Source organism: Ananas comosus, linkage group 8, assembly GCF_001540865.1.
Source record: "Ananas comosus cultivar F153 linkage group 8, ASM154086v1, whole genome shotgun sequence".
Taxonomy (NCBI): domain Eukaryota; kingdom Viridiplantae; phylum Streptophyta; class Magnoliopsida; order Poales; family Bromeliaceae; genus Ananas; species Ananas comosus.
Window position 1 is genome coordinate 9,663,245 of NC_033628.1, and position 18,891 is coordinate 9,682,135.

At 36.8% G+C, this 18,891-nt stretch overlaps 2 protein-coding genes and 1 long non-coding RNA gene across 7 annotated transcripts; 2 read left to right on the forward strand and 1 right to left on the reverse strand.

Moving 5' to 3' along the window:
- On the reverse strand, window positions 2,663-4,552 carry LOC109714573 (arogenate dehydratase/prephenate dehydratase 2, chloroplastic-like). The gene has a single exon (XM_020239263.1). It carries the CDS (start codon window positions 4,412-4,414, stop codon window positions 3,197-3,199), a length of 1,218 nt encoding a protein of 405 aa, XP_020094852.1. The 5' UTR covers window positions 4,415-4,552; the 3' UTR covers window positions 2,663-3,196.
- Window positions 10,363-11,892, forward strand: LOC109714553. 2 transcript variants are annotated; one of them, XR_002217404.1, is made up of 4 exons: window positions 10,363-10,533; window positions 10,603-10,735; window positions 10,818-10,911; window positions 11,834-11,892. It is a non-coding gene; the product is annotated as an uncharacterized LOC109714553 (long non-coding RNA). The 2 variants fall into 2 exon arrangements; XR_002217405.1 differs by having other exon boundaries at window positions 10,603-10,729.
- LOC109714248 lies at window positions 13,802-14,905 on the forward strand. Of its 4 annotated transcripts, XM_020238775.1 has the most exons (5): window positions 13,802-13,898; window positions 13,950-13,984; window positions 14,096-14,149; window positions 14,256-14,294; window positions 14,506-14,905. In XM_020238775.1, exons 1-5 carry the CDS (start codon window positions 13,822-13,824, stop codon window positions 14,556-14,558), a joined length of 258 nt encoding a protein of 85 aa, XP_020094364.1. In that variant the 5' UTR covers window positions 13,802-13,821; the 3' UTR covers window positions 14,559-14,905. The 4 variants fall into 4 exon arrangements, 3 of the variants coding, with proteins under 3 accessions (XP_020094364.1, XP_020094363.1, XP_020094362.1); XM_020238774.1 differs by having other exon boundaries at window positions 13,807-13,984; window positions 14,096-14,153; XM_020238773.1 differs by having other exon boundaries at window positions 13,807-13,984.

The window sequence follows — 18,891 nt, forward strand, 5'->3', positions numbered from 1 at the left end:
ATTATTGTTAATTTGTTGGTGATCCTATCCCTCACCAACTGCTGCAGTTGAAACTACGACCAATTTGGATGTAGTTCCAACTGCAGCATTTGGGTCTTCTTGTGCAGTTGGAACTGCAGTAGTTGAACTCAATTACACTAAACCAAACAAAAAAATTGTGGCTGCACGCATTTGCAACTGCACTACAGTTGCAAATGCGTACAACCAAACAGCCCCTAAATGAATTGATTACGTATTTCTAAACTCGAGCTTTTGGGATTAATAATTAGTGCCAATGATTCGACAAGTGGTATCAGAGCCAGAGGTCACAGGTTCGATTCCTATGCTGGAGGGGGGATTGTTGGCATCCTATCCTGTGGTGTGAGAAAATTTAAAGAAGTATAGCACTTAACTTGGCTCTTCTAGTATTTAATTTGTTGCTATTTCTTGCACATATTGTACATCCTGTCCTGTGGTGTTAGATAACTACCAATATTCTCATTTTATTTAAAAATAATGAGAAGAAAAAAATTAATTAGTAAATACTAAGCGACCTATTTTATAAAATTATCTAATTTGAAGAAAAAAAATATTACTCATTTTCACTATTTCTAACTATATAAGGCTATATATACCAATGCAACTTATGCATAACATATTGATGAAATAGTAAAAAAGCTGGATTAAGTGATATAACTTTAAATCTTTAGAAGGCAAAATAAAATTTTTTAAAAGATTAAGAGATAAGATAAAAAAAGGAATATTTATGTTTAAATTTTTCAGCATTTTTGCCGTAAAAAAGTAGTGGTAAAAACGCCCACAATTTATCTTAATTGTGGACTATTTTAAGTTCACTATCCAACCTTTGAATTTTTTTTATTTGAATTAATTATTCAATTGCATTTTTATTCTAAAATTTGAACGCATCGATCATTTATCTCTACAGATTATTTAATATACTATATGTAATTCTTGTAATTATAAACTAATTAAAATAAAAATTAGCTTAAATTTTAAAGTTAAAATATTATTATTGAGAATTAAAAATTAAATAAAAATTAAAAAAGAAGTTGAACTCTTTTGTTTTTTAAACCAAAATTCTTATATTAATTGGATACGCCAAAATAAATTATTGATGATTCGATGTGATTTGCTGCACCTCTACAATGTTAACACCCCGACCGTGAATCACGTGGTTTGATGTACTCGACACACCAATCAATTTTTCTGAGTTAATAATAAATAATAAATTTCCACTAACGTTATGAACGAGTAGTTGGCTATTCTTTTTTTAAAAAAAGTGGGTGGCCAATTTTTGTACCATTATTTTTTAGGTTAGTTGCGTAATTAAGCTAAAAGATATTAATTTTTTTTAGCTTAATGCTAAGAGGTTCTATTGTCTTTTAATTCTTTTATTAATTTTTTGGAATATCTCTTTATGTTATTATTATTATTAGGGAAAACTTCAAAAACCCCCCTGTGGTTTCACACTTTTTCATTTTAGTACCCTGTGGTTTGAAGTGTATCAAGTTAGTACCCTGTGGTTTCTCACTTTATCACTTTAGTACCCTGTGGTTTAAAATGTATCAAGCTAATACCCTGTGGTTTTGCACTTTATCACTTTAGTACCCTGTGGTTTCACACTTTATCACTTTAGTACCTTGTGATTTAAAAAACTATAGGGTACTAACTTGATACAAAATTAAAACCACAGGGTACTAAAGTGATAAAGTGCAAAACCACAAGGTACTAACTTGATACACTTTAAACCACAGGGTACTTAAGTGATAAAGTGAGAAACCACGGGTACTAACTTGATACATTTTAAACCACAGGGTATTAAAATGAAAAAAATTGAAACCACAAAGGGGGTTTTTGAAGTTTTCCCTTATTATTATTCTAATGAATCCTCTGTATCATTATAAGCCAGTGTTTCTCCCATTCTCTCACTACTTGCTCTTAATTTAGTCCTCCTTAATGCCCCTCTTCCAGCAAGAAGAATCAACCTTTGGGAATATGGCTTAATTTTGTGAAAGATTCCCGGATCTCTCGCAAAAAATGAACATTATTGAGACACATTAATTTGGTTCCGGATTCCTATAATCATTGATATTGGCCCCATCTAACAATACTAGGTAGAATAAAATTAGAGCAGATAAATATAGAATATATTTATATATTTTTCGATGAAACCACGAAAAGTATATCATTAGTTATTTATTATGATATATGAAACACAATATTACAAACCAAAAATAATCAAAAAAAAAAAAAAAAATTTACCGTACTTTCTCACTCACCACACATAGATTACTTTTCTATTGGTCTATTTAGTAGCTAGGACTGTTGATGCACCTCGAGTACTTCAAATGCACGATTTTTGTAAAATTTTTTGATTTGTGTATAATTCTTTCACATTATAAATGTCAATACGTCAACAACAGTATTATTATTATTTTTTTTTTTAAGTTCGGAGAGACACTGGAGCACAGCAGTCCGTACTCATTCGACACCACTTGCACATGTGCACAAAATAAGCTCTAAGTCTGATCTATTAATGTGCAAATACAGCTTTATGTATGGCAATTTCCAAATTTCTGGGAGAAGAACAAACGGTCAAACTGAATCCGCTGAATCCAAACAGAGACGGGGTAAATAAAGAGAAACAACAACAAGAACAATGTCGCCAAAACATTTCTTTTCCAAAACATTTATTTTCTTCTCTTTTTTTTTTTCCAGTATAGAAAAGTTCAAATCATAAGTATAATAATATATAATGCGCGCGTCCTCTCGGATAAACATCAATTGCCATAAGTAGGAAACACTAACATTCGAAAACAATCAAGAGAAACTAGAGTACCGAGCTCTTGTAGGCAATCGCACTTTGTAGATAAAAATAGGAAAAGAGCAATACAAACCTGGGATTACAGAGCACAAATGATATTTGTACGAGAAAACAGCTCAGCTTGGAAACAGTCTGAACATTTGAACGAGCGAGCGAGCGAGCGAGCGAGCTTAGGACCGATGCTGCTGATACCCCGCATTACAGAGAGGGAGGGTCTTTCTTACGTACGTACGTACAGAGGAGGAGGAGGAGGAGGAGGAGGAGCAGAGCAAGTGATGATTATTATTTCTGTACAAATTAAAACAGGGGAGGCAGGAGGAGGAGGAGGAGGAGGAGGAGGAGGAGGGAGTAATTGTGTTGTGGTGTTGTGGATCAATGGAGGTCGTAGATGTTGGGGTCGGCGGCGTAGGAACCGAGGATGCGGACGAAGACGGAGAAGCGGGAGATGTCGTCGATGGCGTCGCGGACGTTGGGGTCGTGGGCGGAGCCCTCGCAGTCGACGTAGAGGACGTGGGGGAAGGCGCGGAGGGAGCCGCGGCCGCGCACGTCGAGGATCATGACGGGGGCGGCGCCCTCGGCGGGCGAGTTGATCACCTCCAGCTTGGTCAGGTTGATGTTGCGCCTGGAGAAGGCGGACAGCACCCTCAGCAGCACCACCATCGACCCCCCGCGGTGGGCGATCACCATGCTCGTCTTCTTCTTCTTGCTGCTCTTGTTGTTGTTGTTGTTGTTGTTGTTGTTGCTCCCGTCGCAGCGGTGGTGATCATGATCATGGTGGTGGTCGTCTTTGGAGAGCATGAGGAAGCGGGTGACGTTCCAGGACTCGTCCTGGAGGCCGTGGGCGAGGACGTCGAGGCCGTAGAGGAGGGCGGCGCGGGGGCTGGCGATGGCGGCGGTGTCGAGGAGGCGGCGGGAGCGGAGCATCTCGACGGCGCCGGCGGTGTCCTCGACGGGCTCGCGGCGGAGGCCGAGGAGGGAGAGGGCGCGGCCGCAGTGGGCGAGGGCCATCGGGTGGCTGATCACGCGCCGGAGCTCGGCGGGGCGCACCCCGGGCATGGCCAGCAGGCAGTAATGCACGAACAGGCTGATCTCCCGCACGATCCGCAGGTCGTGCCGGAGCAGCAGGTCGTAGTTCCGCAGCGCCGTCCCCTCCATCGTGCTTTCCACCGGCACGATCGCCCGGTCCGCCGCCCCCCGCTCCACCGCCGCGATCGCGTCCGCGAACGCCCGGCACGGCACCGTCTCGCACTCCGGGAACGCCGTCTTCGCCGCGAACTCGCTGTACGCGCCCCGCGCCCCCTGGAACGCCACGCGCAGCCGCTCCATCTGCGCCGCCTCCGCCGCCCACCCGTCGATCCCCGGCGCTGACGCCGCCGCCGACCCGTTGATCCCCGGCGCCGCCGCCGACCCATTGATCCCCGGCGCCGCCGCGGCCACCACCGCCGCCGCCATGTGCGAGGCTTTGCGAGATCTACCGGAGCCGAAGAGGAAGACCTGCCGCTGCTGGTGGTGCAGCTTCTTCTCCCCGTTCCACCCCGCTGCCGCCGCGGCGGTGGCGGTGGAGAAGGGATTGGGGAGAGCGCACGCCATGGCGATGGCGAATTTTGGGGGGATTTTGGGGAGAAGAAGAAGAAGAAGAAGAAGAAGAAGAAGAAGAAGAAGGGGGATGATGGAGAGAATGGTGGTTGCGTTTGGGCGACTTTGGGGAATTGTTTAATAAGGCGACTCCGCGGGTATAAAGGACAAAGAAGAGGGGTTCGGAAGATGAAAAGGTGCGGGGTTATTATTTTGACGATTTTGCCCCTGACTGAATTTTATACTGCCACACTTGCACCACGTCAATAATAACAAGCCAATCACATTTCTTCATTTCAAATTAAAGTATGATAAAAATATTTTTTATAATTATGATTGGACATATATTTTTAAAGAAGATATTTGATTGGTGTTACGTTACGTCACTAATATAGCCGTTATATTCTAGAATTTTTCGTGGATTGGTGGGTGACTTGGCGCGGAAGCTTATTACCGCTCAATGATGCAGCGGCTGCCGCTGCTGCTGATAAGGGATGGGCCGACGCCTGTGATAAGCCCATAAATAAAGCAGGCTCGACCTATATTTTCATTAGGGATGCAAACGGATCCGGGTTGGTGGAGCTCCCGTCCCGATCCGCCCCGACGGGGAGAGTAAATGGGAGAAAATAAATTGATTCGGGGCAGAAAACGGGGCAAGTTTTACGATCCGAGACGGATTCGGGGCAGGAAACGGGAAAATTTTTGACCCGCTCCGAATCCGCCCCGAATCCGTCCCGCCATGATCCGCCCCGAATCCGCCCCAAATATCATTTGCATTTTTTAAAAATATTTCTAAAAAATAATATATTTACAAAAAAAGTTCAAAATACAAATAAGTTATTACTCTCATTTCTAATGAATTTGAAACATTTGAATTTTGTTTTGAATTGTGATTCATATTTTTAATTTTTACCATTAATATTGTTAAATTATATATATAATATTATTAAAAATTATTATTTTATATTTTTTAAAATATTAATAATATTATAATTTTATAAAAAATATTAGTTGGCGGGGCGGATTCGGGGCGCCGGCGGGAGGCGGGTTACGAGGCGGGGCGGATTATGGGATGTATTTTTTAACCCGTCACGGATTCGGGGCGGGAGGCGGGGCGGATTTTTGCTAGTCGGGGCGGGAGGCGGGGCGGGTCTCCCGCCCNGGCGGGTCTCCCGCCCCTAGATCCGTCCCATTTGCATCCCTAATTTTCATCCTGCTGTACTGCCACAGATAAGCCACAGGACTTTTCACTTTTCATTTCCCAATACAAGAATCTTACAGTGAAAAATAAATATTGCTATGTGAGCCGTCCGGTTATATTTCAGTTCCGTATTTTAATGAGACAGTTTGTATTCGACTCATTTAATAAAAAATAAACACGAACTAGTCTATCTCATTCTTGTTCGACTCGTTGACGGCCCTAAAATATCCTAGTTGTGGTTTGCATTTTTAATTTGATGAAGTCTATGCGGCGATCTTCATTAATTACATGCTAAAACATAGGCCATTATCTTTCCACCGGAGAGTCTAATCACTAGAGATTATGTCCAGTTTCTCAAGTTGAAGGATATTTCTTAGGTAATCGAGTATAGTTTTATCGAAGATTTTAAGTGTCCGTCGGCACAGACCGTATCCACCGTTCTGTACGGTATGATACAGACTCCGTACTGATGGCACAGCTTAAGACCCTCTATTTTTTAAATTAGTAAGTAATATTCTCAATAAAATTCAAAAGATATGATAAAAAAAAATAATAAATAGTTAAAATATTTTATTGCTAAAAAAAATAAATATTTCATACTATTATATGTCGGCATATAAGAATTTTTTGACCGACATGCATCGGCACGACTCGGCACGCACTATACCAGTAAGTTTCCGACACGCCCCGTGCCACGGCACTTAAATCTTTGGTTTTATCTTAAAAAAAAAGCAGCTCATTTGGAGTATTTTAATAGAATGTTTTTTTGAACAATTTTTTTCATTTCTTTTATGAGGAAATTCAAATATGCAACACAAACAAACAAAATTGCTATATAATAACAATTTCAATTGAAAATATTAGTTTATTATATTATCTGATGAAATTTTAAAAAGTTTAATTGTCAAAATTAAAAATTTGAACACTTATTCATCAAAGTGCTAAAATTAAAAGATTACTTTGTCACAACAATTTAAGTAGCTCCAAAATTGATTCAATTAAATGAAGTATTGAAGAAACAAACACATTATAAAATTTAAGAAGTTATTACTTACAAAAGGAGGTTTGAAAAATGGAAATGCTACCGACCGTTCCTAAAGTAAGTGGCAAAGGATTTGGTGATTACTTACAAAAGGAGGTTTGAAAAATGGAAATGCTACCAACCGTTCCTAAAGTAAGTGGCAAAGGATTTGGTGATTAGTATTCGAGATTCCAAGTTCGAATTCTAATTGATTCACATTTTCAGCTACGTTTATTTCTAAATAAAATAAACGAAACGGATAACGTGTTACCTATCTCTCAAAAAAAGAAAAAGAAAAATGGAAATGCTCAAGGATTAAGTAGAAGTAAATACTTATAATGACATAGTCCAAAGACTAGGTCCTCTATTAGAAAATTAAAATTGCCATCACTCTACGACATAACGATAGATCTCACATCATAGTAGAAGGGTCATTTTGATTTTTCTTATCTTTATTAATTATGAAAAGGTTAAAAAAAAAAAAGTGTCTGTTCTTTTTTTTTTATTATATATTTTTCTCATATTTTGCATACATTTGTATGTTTGTGGGGTTCTGACAACAGCTTAGCCTTTTCCCTTTCAAATAATTGGCTTTAGTTGTAGGTTGTTTGATTCAATTATTAATTTATTATATCGCATTTACTTAGCATAAAGGTGAGAAAAGAAAAGGAGAATAAAAAATGTTATGTATAATTTAATACTTTTTTGAAAAAGTGTATCAATTCGAAATTACTTCAATTGGTGTTTTCTGATAATTTTTGAGAAATTTTTACTTGGTATAAGCTTAAAATTAAAACAATCAAATTAGTGTGGACAATTGAATCAACTGATTGGTCTCCATCTTAAACAACATTGTGGGTAAGCTCATGTTGTTTGCTGCTGCTGAGCCCTAGAACATGCTCTTTGGTTTTGAGGAAAGTAGCTAAAAAAAAAAAAAAAAACAATGTATGTTTTCAAAACTTTGGACTTATGGTGTAAAGCCCCGTCCTGTCGCACATTAAAGGTTATGTGGGCGCATGCACCGACCCGCCGAACTGTGTTATTGACAAGGTCAGGACCGTTGACAACTAAAAAGGACCCTGACAGAACGGATATAACTTTTTCTATCCATCTAAGACGTAAACAAAATCAATATATTGAATTTTACTCAAGAAAGACAACACAACACAATTTTGTACGAGGGCATATCATACAGAGCCGATACTATATATTATTATAATATTTCAAAAATATTATATTATTTAATATTTGAAATGATAATTTTTTTACTAACTAATAAAACCACTTAAGTTAGGAGGCTATTAAAAACTAATATATTTTTATGGGAAAACTTCAAAAACCCCCCCGTGGTTTCACACTTTTTCATTTTAGTACCCTATGGTTTAAGGTGTATCAAGTTAGTACCTTGTGGCTTCTCATTTTATCACTTTAGTACCTTATGGTTTAAAATGTATTAAGTTAGTACCTGTGGTTTTGCACTTTATCACTTTAGTACCCTGTGGTTTCACACTATATCACTTTAGTACCCTGTGATTTAAAAAACCACAGGGTACTAACTTGATACAAAATTAAAAACACAGGATACTAAAGTGATAAAGTGCAAAACCACATGGTACTAACTTGATACACTTTAAACCACAGGATACTAAAGTGATAAAGTGAGAAACCATAGGGTACTAACTGGATACATTATAAACCACAGGGTACTAAAGTGAAAAAAATTGGAACCGCAAGGAAGGTTGGAATGGCAAGGAAGGTTTTTAAAGTTTTTCCTATTTTTATTAGTACTAATAATTTTCATCAAATATAAAAATAAGAATATCTCCTGCCTCATAATAAGCTAGTATATATTGCTACCTTCTAGTAAACTACAATGATTTTATTACTTTATAATTATCTTTTACATCTACTCAACTTGAGTTGAATAGTAAATACTTGAACATTTTCAATACTAGATAGGAAAAATTATCGAAGTCTTATAAACCTTGAACCAAATAACCCCTGTGATTATCTAAAGTTACTGAGTTAAAACAAATTCATGAAAATCACAAAAATCCTATCTTAATTGATCCAGTTCAATCTCGTGATTTATTGTTATTTACAAACATAAATAATGTATTTTTCAACTATTCTTTCTCACTGTACTTCAAAGACTGCCATCTAATACATCTAATCTATCTAATACATACATATACTGTTGGGAATCCGGTACTCGCCCCGTTATCGGATCTTGTGAATCTGCAACCCGCTCTGATACTGACTGCTGTGGATCCGGTACCGATTGTTGGAATTCCGCAACGTAATCGTCAAATCGGATTTTTCACATAAACTTATCTCTTCAGCAAAAACTGATACAATCACAAAAGAGAGAAAAATTAAAACAAAAAATATGCGAGTAAAATAAAATTCATTAAATAAGAGAAGATTACACCCGACTCTTCTTCTGCATAGAATAGCTACAACCCAAGCTCTCTTTCTGAATCTTTTCTACCCTTCTCTCGTCTTCTATAAATCCACAAAAAGGACAACTCTCTTTTTTTTTCTCTTATACGCACCCGTGCACAAGGTGCATGCGCTTAACCTTAGACAAGACTCCCTCTCTCTCTTGTCTACCGTACGGCAAGGAGATCACCTTGGCCGTACACCTCACAGCCTCAATAGCCCTCTCCTAATTAATTCCTTAATGCTATATATATATATATATATATATATATATATATATATATATATATATATATATATATATATATATATATATATATATATATATATATATATATATANATACGCACCCGTGCACAAGGTGCATGCGCTTAACCTTAGACAAGACTCCCTCTCTCTCTTGTCTACCGTACGGCAAGGAGATCACCTTGGCCGTACACCTCACAGCCTCAATAGCCCTCTCCTAATTAATTCCTTAATGCTATATATATATATATATATATATATATATATATATATATATATATATAGAGCACCCACATAAAGTGTACTCCAATCCTAGTATTATTAGAATTTTTACTCTAATAAATATTTAAATCTTAATTAATTTATTTTTAGTAAATTTAAATATTTATTCTAATCTAATTAGATTTATCCTCTAATTAATATTTAAATCTTAATTTATTTTCAACAGATTTAAATATTAATTCCTATCCAACTAGAATTAATCTATAAATCTAACTATCTATATAAATTAATGAATCCTCAGTTTAGATGCAACGTGACATCTTTGGGGAAAAGGGGAGGGAGCGGGCGGAGGCGGGGTTTCGGCTAGCTTTTTTTTTTTTTTTTCATCTTCCTTTTTTTTTCTTTATAATTAAACCTAATTATTCTTTCTCATTATAAAAATTTTAAAATATATAATATTTTATATATAATTTTTAAAAATAATTTAGATTATATATATTAAATATAATGTAATATCCCTGGAGTTCAGTATTTGAGACTTGTCGACAGCTTTGGAGAGTGTCAGGACAAGTCGGAGTCGTTTTGGAGCGAAATAGATGCCAAACTAACTCAGTACAACGCAAGAGCAGAGTTTGATATTGAAATCTGCAAAGTGTAGGTTTCAATATTGAGTACCGGTGCGACATCGGGCTGGTACTGGTACTCCAGCTGTAAATGGAGTTGGTGAGGGCTAGGGATGTCTTTTTGTTGTGGATAGCCACACCACTACCTCTCTCTCGTATTTATCCACCTGAGGGTGAGTAGGTGGCTTAATTATGCTTCTCTCTCAAGTGTTAATTATATGTTTGTGGAGGCCACGACGGGTTGAGCTTGGGCCATCGTCAACGTCACGCCGCGGTGCCGTTCGAGCCTACGTTTGTCGTCGTAGCATCGCGAGGAGGCCGGGCGAGGGTGTGTTACCATCGTCCTCGACGTCGCACAGATACTAGGATCGCTGTCGATGTGAGTGTGCCGTCAAATTGCTTCTTTATTTTCAAACTTCTTCAATTCGAGCTAATTGCTGATTTGCAGATTTCCAGCGTCGACTGTCGGCGTTTTGGCTCATACTCGGCGTAGGAGCATCGGATTTGGATGGGATTTGGTTCGTTGGATTCAGGACTTCGAGAGGAATCCACGAAACCCTTATTTGCTAGATTTGGTAAAGGTTTGCTAGCTCGTATCCCTATTTCTTTCTGCTGTTGTTGCGTTGGGCAGAATCGAGGTTTATTGTGGGCTTCTATGTTTAGACCCGTGGAGCGTGTTGTTGCTGGTTCGGGGAGCTGCGCCGAGCTTGACAGGGACTCCGGTGACCTTCTTCACCGTCGGGGATTTGTGATTAAGGTGGGTTTTCATCGGATTACTCCTAAGTACATGAGTAAATATATAGTCGGCATGTATACTTGTTGTTTGATCTATAATGTGATTAGATTAAATTCATTTATTAGCCGTGACTGTACTCTGAATTTAAGCATACTAAATAAGTGTTAATTATATATGTTGGACTTGAGAATTGAATTAGGAGAAAAACCAACGATTTGGACCTGTCACTTGTTTACACTACCTGATTTAGCTCTAGGAGCCGTTGCAATTTTGTATCGTCGCAGTATCTAGGCGACGGGTACTCCAGGTAGTTTAACTTTCAGTTACGCTCGTGCTAGAATGCCGAGTGTATTTTTACAGTAGCGTTCAGACTGTTTCGGACTGTTAGGTGCCGTCCGGGTTGACGGTGGACCCGTATCGGCTTTTTGGCGTTGGATTGTGCCGAGAGCACGTTACCTGTTGATTGTTAGACCAGTTTGAGTCAGTCACTGGACTTTGGTTTTTGAGAGTCTGATTGAGCTCGACAGAGATACGCTGCATACTCGGTTGAGTAGCTCCCACGAGTGCCACTCCGGAGTCGGGCGCTGTGCTTTCGCGTTGGTGTCGCTCATGCCGGTTGGACTTGCTCTCCACGGACTAATAGTGTAGAGATAGCTGGATAGTCACAACTGGGCAGGGACGGGTGTGTTCACAATCCCAGGGACGGGTAGGCTTACAGTCCCGATTGGATTGGGTCAGATTTGACATTTCCTACAGTTGGTTAGTGTAGAGCATGATAGTGTAGTGATTCATAGCGGTAGATTTTATTCCTGCATTTACTACTATCTTTACTCCCTTCTGTAGACTTAGTGGGTCGACCGATACTGTTGAGGGCGGCACCCACTGAGGACTACCTGTTTTTACAGTAGTTCTCACGCCGTGTTGTTACCCACTGTTTTTGCAGAGCCATCGTCGTCGGCTGCTGCTGTCGCAGATCAGGATCGAGGCAAGGGCGTCACGAGTTAGAGCCCTACCAGACGTGCCGAGCTAGAGGTGCCCCTACTGCAGGTAAATATTTTGTTTTGAGTTCATGTATATAGTATACTTAACTCGCCAGTGCGAGTAGCTCTGTATTTTTGGTTGTTGAACTATGTATATGGAATTCCGTTTGTTTAGCTTCTGTTTACTCTAACAGCTTTATACTACTGTTTGTAGTATTGTACGATTTACAGGTACAGCTGTCGCTTCGTATATAGAAAAAATTTCTTTGTATACAGCGGATTTGTCGGCGTGTCCGGGGAACGTGTAATCCGGGGCGTGACATATAAATTTTGATTTCATAATATTAATCACTTAAATATAAATTGTACAACAAAAAAAAGTGATTAATTAACTTATTTTAATTAATGTCGTTGCGACAATTGCACAGTTCAATAACATATTTATAGCCTAATAAGCGATCAACTCTACATTCAAAATTTTCTTGAATACCCAAAATATAATTGTTTAGCTTTTAATTTTAACAACTAGGTATTCTAAAATTTGTTAGATAGTTTAACAATTTTTTTTTCGAATGAAATTATTAATTGAATAAAACCGATCGACGCTTTCGCCTGGAATAAAAATAAAAAATCAAAAGATAAATTACACTTTTCGTCCTCAAAACTATAAGACAAGTGATATTTTAGTTCTCGAACTTTAATTTGTTATGGTTTAAATTATAAAACATGTGACATTTCCGTAGGTCCTTAAATTTGAATTAGTTATAATTTCTAGCTTAAAAAATAAGGTATATCATTTTAGTCCTCAACATTTATTACTACTATAAATATAATTTATTATTCTTATTATTTTGCTCTTATTTTTTTTTAATTATTCTTATATTTTTATTACAACAGTAGTTGTTTAATTCTTCTTCAATTATTTTTTTAATAAATCCTTAGACTCTTTTTTTATGCTATTTTATTATTTAATTTTATTTATTTATTTATTTTATGAAATGGATCCGCTGCAACGTCCGGTACTTTCACTAGTACATATTATAAATCCTTAGTTGAATCCATGTGGCACAACCATAGTGGTGGGAATGAGGTGGGCCCAGCTCAATTTTTTTTTTGTTTTTATTTTTTTTCTTGATTTCTTTCTCTCTTCTAATTTGGACTAGAGTATTGGATTATTTTTTTTAATCCAACCCAATTCTTCTCTCTCATTATAAAAGTTTAAAACATATAATTATTTTACACATAACTTTTAAATAGTTTAGTTTCATATATTACCTATAAATTTTAGTAATATTAATCACTTAGATATGAATTGTATAATAAAAATTAAAAGGGAGATTGTAAAGTTAATTATTTATTTTAATAAATTTAGTTGTGAAAATTGTATAGAGTATATATTAATTAAATCTGTAAAACCAAATAGTGCATTCAAATTTTGATATCAAAGTATCATTTACTTACTCAAATTTAACATATTGATAGATTGGATAGTAAAAATAAATTTTGAAATGTTGGATAACTAATTCAAAATGATTCATAATTCAAAGAAGTTCTATATATTTTTTACTTTGATATCAAACTTCAATATCATATTTATAATTTAATGTACCATTAACTTTATTTTTTAAAATTTTTGAAAATATACAAAATATGATTGGTTAATTTATAATTTTAACGAGTAAGCCTCCTAAAATTTATTAGATAGTTTTACTGATTTTTTTTGAATGAAATTACTAATTGAATAAAATCGATAGATGCCCAACTCTATCTTCGTCTGGAATAAAAATGAAACATAAAATGGTAAATAACGCTTTTGGTCCTCAAACTATAAGACACGTGGTACTTTATTGCTCCAACTTTAATATGTTACAATTTCTGACTCAAACTACGAGACACGCAACACTTTAATCCTCAAATTCTAATTCATTATAATTTCTGAATCAAAGTGTACATGCGTGTCGCCTCGTCGAGCCGCAGGCGAGCTGCAGGTTCAAGCCGTCACCTGCGCGTCGCCTCGTCGAGCCGCAGGCGAGCTGCAGGTTCAAGCCGTCACCTGCGCGTCGCCTCGTCGAGCCGCAGGATCATCTACAAATCCGACCCAACTCCTCCACCATGTAACCCTCCATCCCTCTTCGTGCCCTAATTTTCTAATCTATTTTTTCCTGTTTTTTTTTCAATTGTTCTTTTTCTCTTTAAATTAACTGGAGAATCATCCCACCATCCAGATCTACCAGGTGTCATCGTCGCGGTGGAAATCGCTGAGAAATCGCTGAAGAATCGTAGGTTGTAGAACTGGGGTAGTAAAAATTACTAAATCATTCTACTCTTTAATATTTCGCCTCGTTTTTTATTTTTTTTCTAATATTTAAACGTGAATAAATGTAGGTCGGGTGGTGAACGAAAAGGGGCTTTTGCCACAGCAACGTGAGAATCCAATTATTCGGTTTTATTTTATTCTATTTTATTTTTTCTGGTTTCATAATTGCTGAAGCAGTTTTTACTAACTAGTAGAAATATATGGCTAATAATAAATAATATTCGACCATCAAATTTCAAATTTGTATATATAAGATTGCTTGACAATTTTACACATTAATATGTAGCTAAAATTTTGCAATCAATTTGTTTGCTTTAGTATTGAGAACCACCGTCGAGGTTGACCCACTTGGAGACGGGGACCGCCGCTAGGCCCAGCAGCGCCGGCTCCTTGGCCCCAACTGGTCCTCAACTTGTCCCCTACTTCGACTTCACCTGGAGCGAGGTGAGTTGGAACTTTAAATGTGGTCTCTCGTGTTTCAAATGCACTTTGGATTCTTATGGCTTTTCAGAGATCATAGATCTTACTCCATCTTAGCTCCACAAGTGGAAGTGTGATTTGAGTTGCTTTGATTCTGAACCCAAATAGAATAGGAAAGGATTTGATCCCCATGTTTAAATGTTCTCTGGTCTATTTGGTAATTTATTGCTTCGAATTTAAAGGCATGAGGAGTAGGTTATTAATGATAGTTGCTCTTGCTATTTGAAATAGGCAAAGGTCCAAACTTTCTTATAAAAAAGTTTGCTATTTGAAATAGGCAAAGGTCTAGTTGCTCTTGCTTCGAATTTAAATAATTATTTATTTATTTTTATAAAATTAATCCGCTGTAATACGCGAATGCCTTCAGCAGTGCTTGTTCGTTACGTAGGAGTAAATTTTCCACTGTCAATTGCATTTGGGGTTCTAGAAGGTTCGTATAGTCGCAATATATTTTAATGCATTTCGCTTTCAAAATATATAACCCACTATTAGTGGTGGGGAAAAGGATAAAACGTCGAGTCATCTCAACAGAAAGCATGTGGACGGTGGATCACACGCTCTCATAAAAGAGAAGTGCTTCTAGAAACATGGTTTTCAAAATGGACCAAACTTTCTTATAAAAAAGTTTTTTTTTCACCACCCATTCTCGTTTCGCCTAACGTTTTTAAAGCTGTGACAGCTCCACTCCTCTAGATATGATTTTTTTAAAATTTTTTTTCATTGAAAATTATGATAAACTTCAAATACCATCTTCTTGATTTTACACTTTCTCACTTTAATATCATGTGGTTTAAAGTGTATTAAGTTAGTGTCCTTTGATTTTATTTTTATCTTTTTATCAGTTTTTTCGTTAATATTTTGTTAAATTATATACAAAAAACTTTAAATTCTATCTAGATTTATCAAATATTCATTTTAATATCTTTTTGTGAGATACTGAACCTTGACAAATTAGCAAGATTACAGTATAAGTTATGCTTGATTGAGCTCGAGACGTTTTGCACAAAATAGACGTAAAAAACGGACTTTGAAACTCAAGTTTCAAAGTAGAGGACTAAAGTTGAATATCGTAGTAGGTGAGGGGCTTTTGGATAATTGTCGCCTTTCAATCTTATCCCACCGCCTTAATTAGGATAAGGTGGCAGGTGGAGAGCTCGAGCTCGGGAGGTTTTCGTCGTCGACGTCGCGCCGTGGTGCCGTTCAAGCATACGTTTGTCGTCGTAGCATTGTGAGGAGATCGGGCGAGGGTGTGATTCCGCCGTTCTCGATGTCGCGCCGGGTTGAATTTAGCTACCAAGGTGGGTTTATCATCGGAATCCTACTCCTATAATATTGTTGGTCGACATGTATCATTAATATTACAAGTTGTTATTGTTTAGCTCAAATTCACGAGTTGGTATGTTGTAGACATATAAACTAAATTGGTGGCATATTATTAGTTGTTATTAATTATACATATTGGACTTGGATAAAACATAGGAGAAAACCAGTGTTCGGGACCTGGCATATGTTAAACTACCTTATTTAGCCCTAGGGGCCGTTGTATTTTTATACTGTTGCAGTATCCTCATAGTGAGTATCCCAGATAGTTTAGATTTCAGTTATGCTCGTGCTGGGATGCCGAGGCGATTTTTACAGTAGTGTTTACAGATTTCGGATTAGTGGGTGCCGTAGTGGTTGACGGCGGACCCGGATTTGATCGTTCCGATATCAGATTGTGCCGAGGGTATGTGACTAGTGGTTGGTAGTACGTACTGTTAGACCTACTTTCTTGACTTTAGCCTGTGAGAGCCTGATTGAGCTCGATAGAGATACGATTACATACTCGGTTGGGTCGCGCCCATGAGTGCCGCTCCGGAGTCTGGTTTTGTGCTTTCGCGTTGATGTCACTGATTAGTTGCTATCCACGGACTATTTAGCGTGGTGGTAGCGCGGCTTAGACAAGCGGGACGGATGCGTACACAGTCCCTAATGAGATTTGGTTAAAAGTGACAGTAGACACAGTTGGATAGTGTAGTGGCATGTAGCTGTGGATTTCTTTCCGGGTTTACCTTTTAGCCTTGTTTCCTACTGTAGTCTTAGTGGGTGAGCCGATGATTTTGAGGGCGGTACCCACTAAGGACTACTTGTTTTATAGTAGTTCTCACGCCCAGTTGTTACCACTGTTTTGCAGAGCCATCGTCTTCGGCTGCTGCTGCTGTTGCTGATTCAGAGCGAGATAAGGGCGTCGCTAGTTAGAGCCCTACCAGTCGAGTTGCTGTAATAGAAGAGCACCTGTTGCAGGTAATAGTATTTTGTTATTTTGAGTTCATGTACATACCCGAATTGTAACTCGCTGGAGCGAGTACTTTTATACTTGGTTATTTTGTATGTATATGAGACTTGTTTTATTCTACCTGTTTAATTTCATTACAGCTCTATACTACTGGTTGTGGTATTGTATGTTTTACAGTTACCATTACGTTTCGTATACAAGAAAAATTCTTTATATACGACGGATTTGTCGGCGTGCCCGGAGAACGTGTAATCCGGGGCGTGACACTTTTAGTTTTAACTTTGTCACTGATTTAACGAAAAAAATTAGTGGAATCGATAATAAAAAGATAAAAATCATGAAACCATAAAACACTAAATTGATAACATGTTAAATCATAGGGTACTAAAGTGAGAAAGTGTGAAACCGCAAAGATGATATTTAAAATTTTTCCTAAAAATTAGAATAACTTCACCAATAATCTTCTAAAAAATTATTATTTTATAAAATACCCTTCCAAAGTTGAAAATATCATTAATACCTTTATAAAGGCCAAAAATATTCGTTAGGAAAATAATCTGTCAAAATACATCATCTGTTATTTTTAAAATATTATTTTGCACCTGATATCAATTTTAAAAAGTGTGAAATTTAAAGTTAGTAAGATGATTAGTTTTAAAAATTTGAACTGTATATTAACTCAAATTTACTCTTTAAAATTTTTATTAAATATTTATAGTTTATTAAATATAATATTTAGGTTTTTTTATTTTTTGCTATTAAATTATATATATACTTGTCAATATTAGCATTCAATGTTAACAAAAGAATTAATAAATTTTTAATTCTATGTAAATATCTTACAAACATGGCAGAAAAAAAATTTTGATTGCCAAAATTCTTAGTAGTAAAGTGTTTCTCATGTGGCATTTATGTAAAAAATCCATCTTCTACAATAAAGTAAAAATATGTAAAATTCCTTTCATCTATAGGCCATTTTGCACGACCCTTTTAATTTTACCTGATGAANCGAATCGACGATCGGCTCCGTTAGACTTGATCTAGTGTATTTGAAGTATTTAGAAAATAAATTTTGCGATTTTTCGATATCATTTATCTAACAATCGAAAGTGTTCAAAATCAACGGCTGAAAATAAATATCTCACAAAAAGTGATAATATAGCACTAAAATTTTCAATCAGAGATATTGATCTTGTTGTGAATAATATAAAAAATTTTCTATCAAAATTTTATCTGATTTAAATATTTCTATATCATTAAACTTGCAAACGGTATACATCAACCATTAAAAATTATTGATTCTGAACCTTTTTGATTGCTAGGTAAATGATATCGAAAAATCACAAAATTTATTTTCTAAATACTTCAAATACGCTAGATCAAGACTAACGGAGCCGATCGTCAATTCGAAAACTCTATCATTGAAAAGGGCTTAGAAGTACAAAGGCCTCCGTGCTCCTAATAGCACATAAGATCTACTATATATATAACTGATCATCCCTAGCGCAAGTGGCAAAGGGCTTGGTGGTTGGTATTCGAGGTCCGAAGTTCGAATCCTAGTTGATTCACATTTTTAGCTAAGTTTATTTTTAAATGAAATAAACGAAGCGGGTAGCATGCTACCTATCTCTCCCGAAAAAAAAAAAAAAAATCTACTATATATACTACTATATATATATATAGAGAGAGAGAGAGAGAGAGAGAGAGAGAGAGAGAGAAAGTTGGGTTGGAATACTATTGATAGTATTTGCTCCATTTTACTATCAAATTTTTATCCTTTGGATGAGAAATTGTAGGATTAGTATGATATTAGTCTTTTAGGATTGATTGAGTGATCCTTCTAGGGTTGAGTGGTCATCACTAGGCTATAATATTTAATCAAATGATTAGAAATGATCAAAGAAATTGATCTAAAAGTTAAAAACTTGATAGCAAAATGAGACAAATAC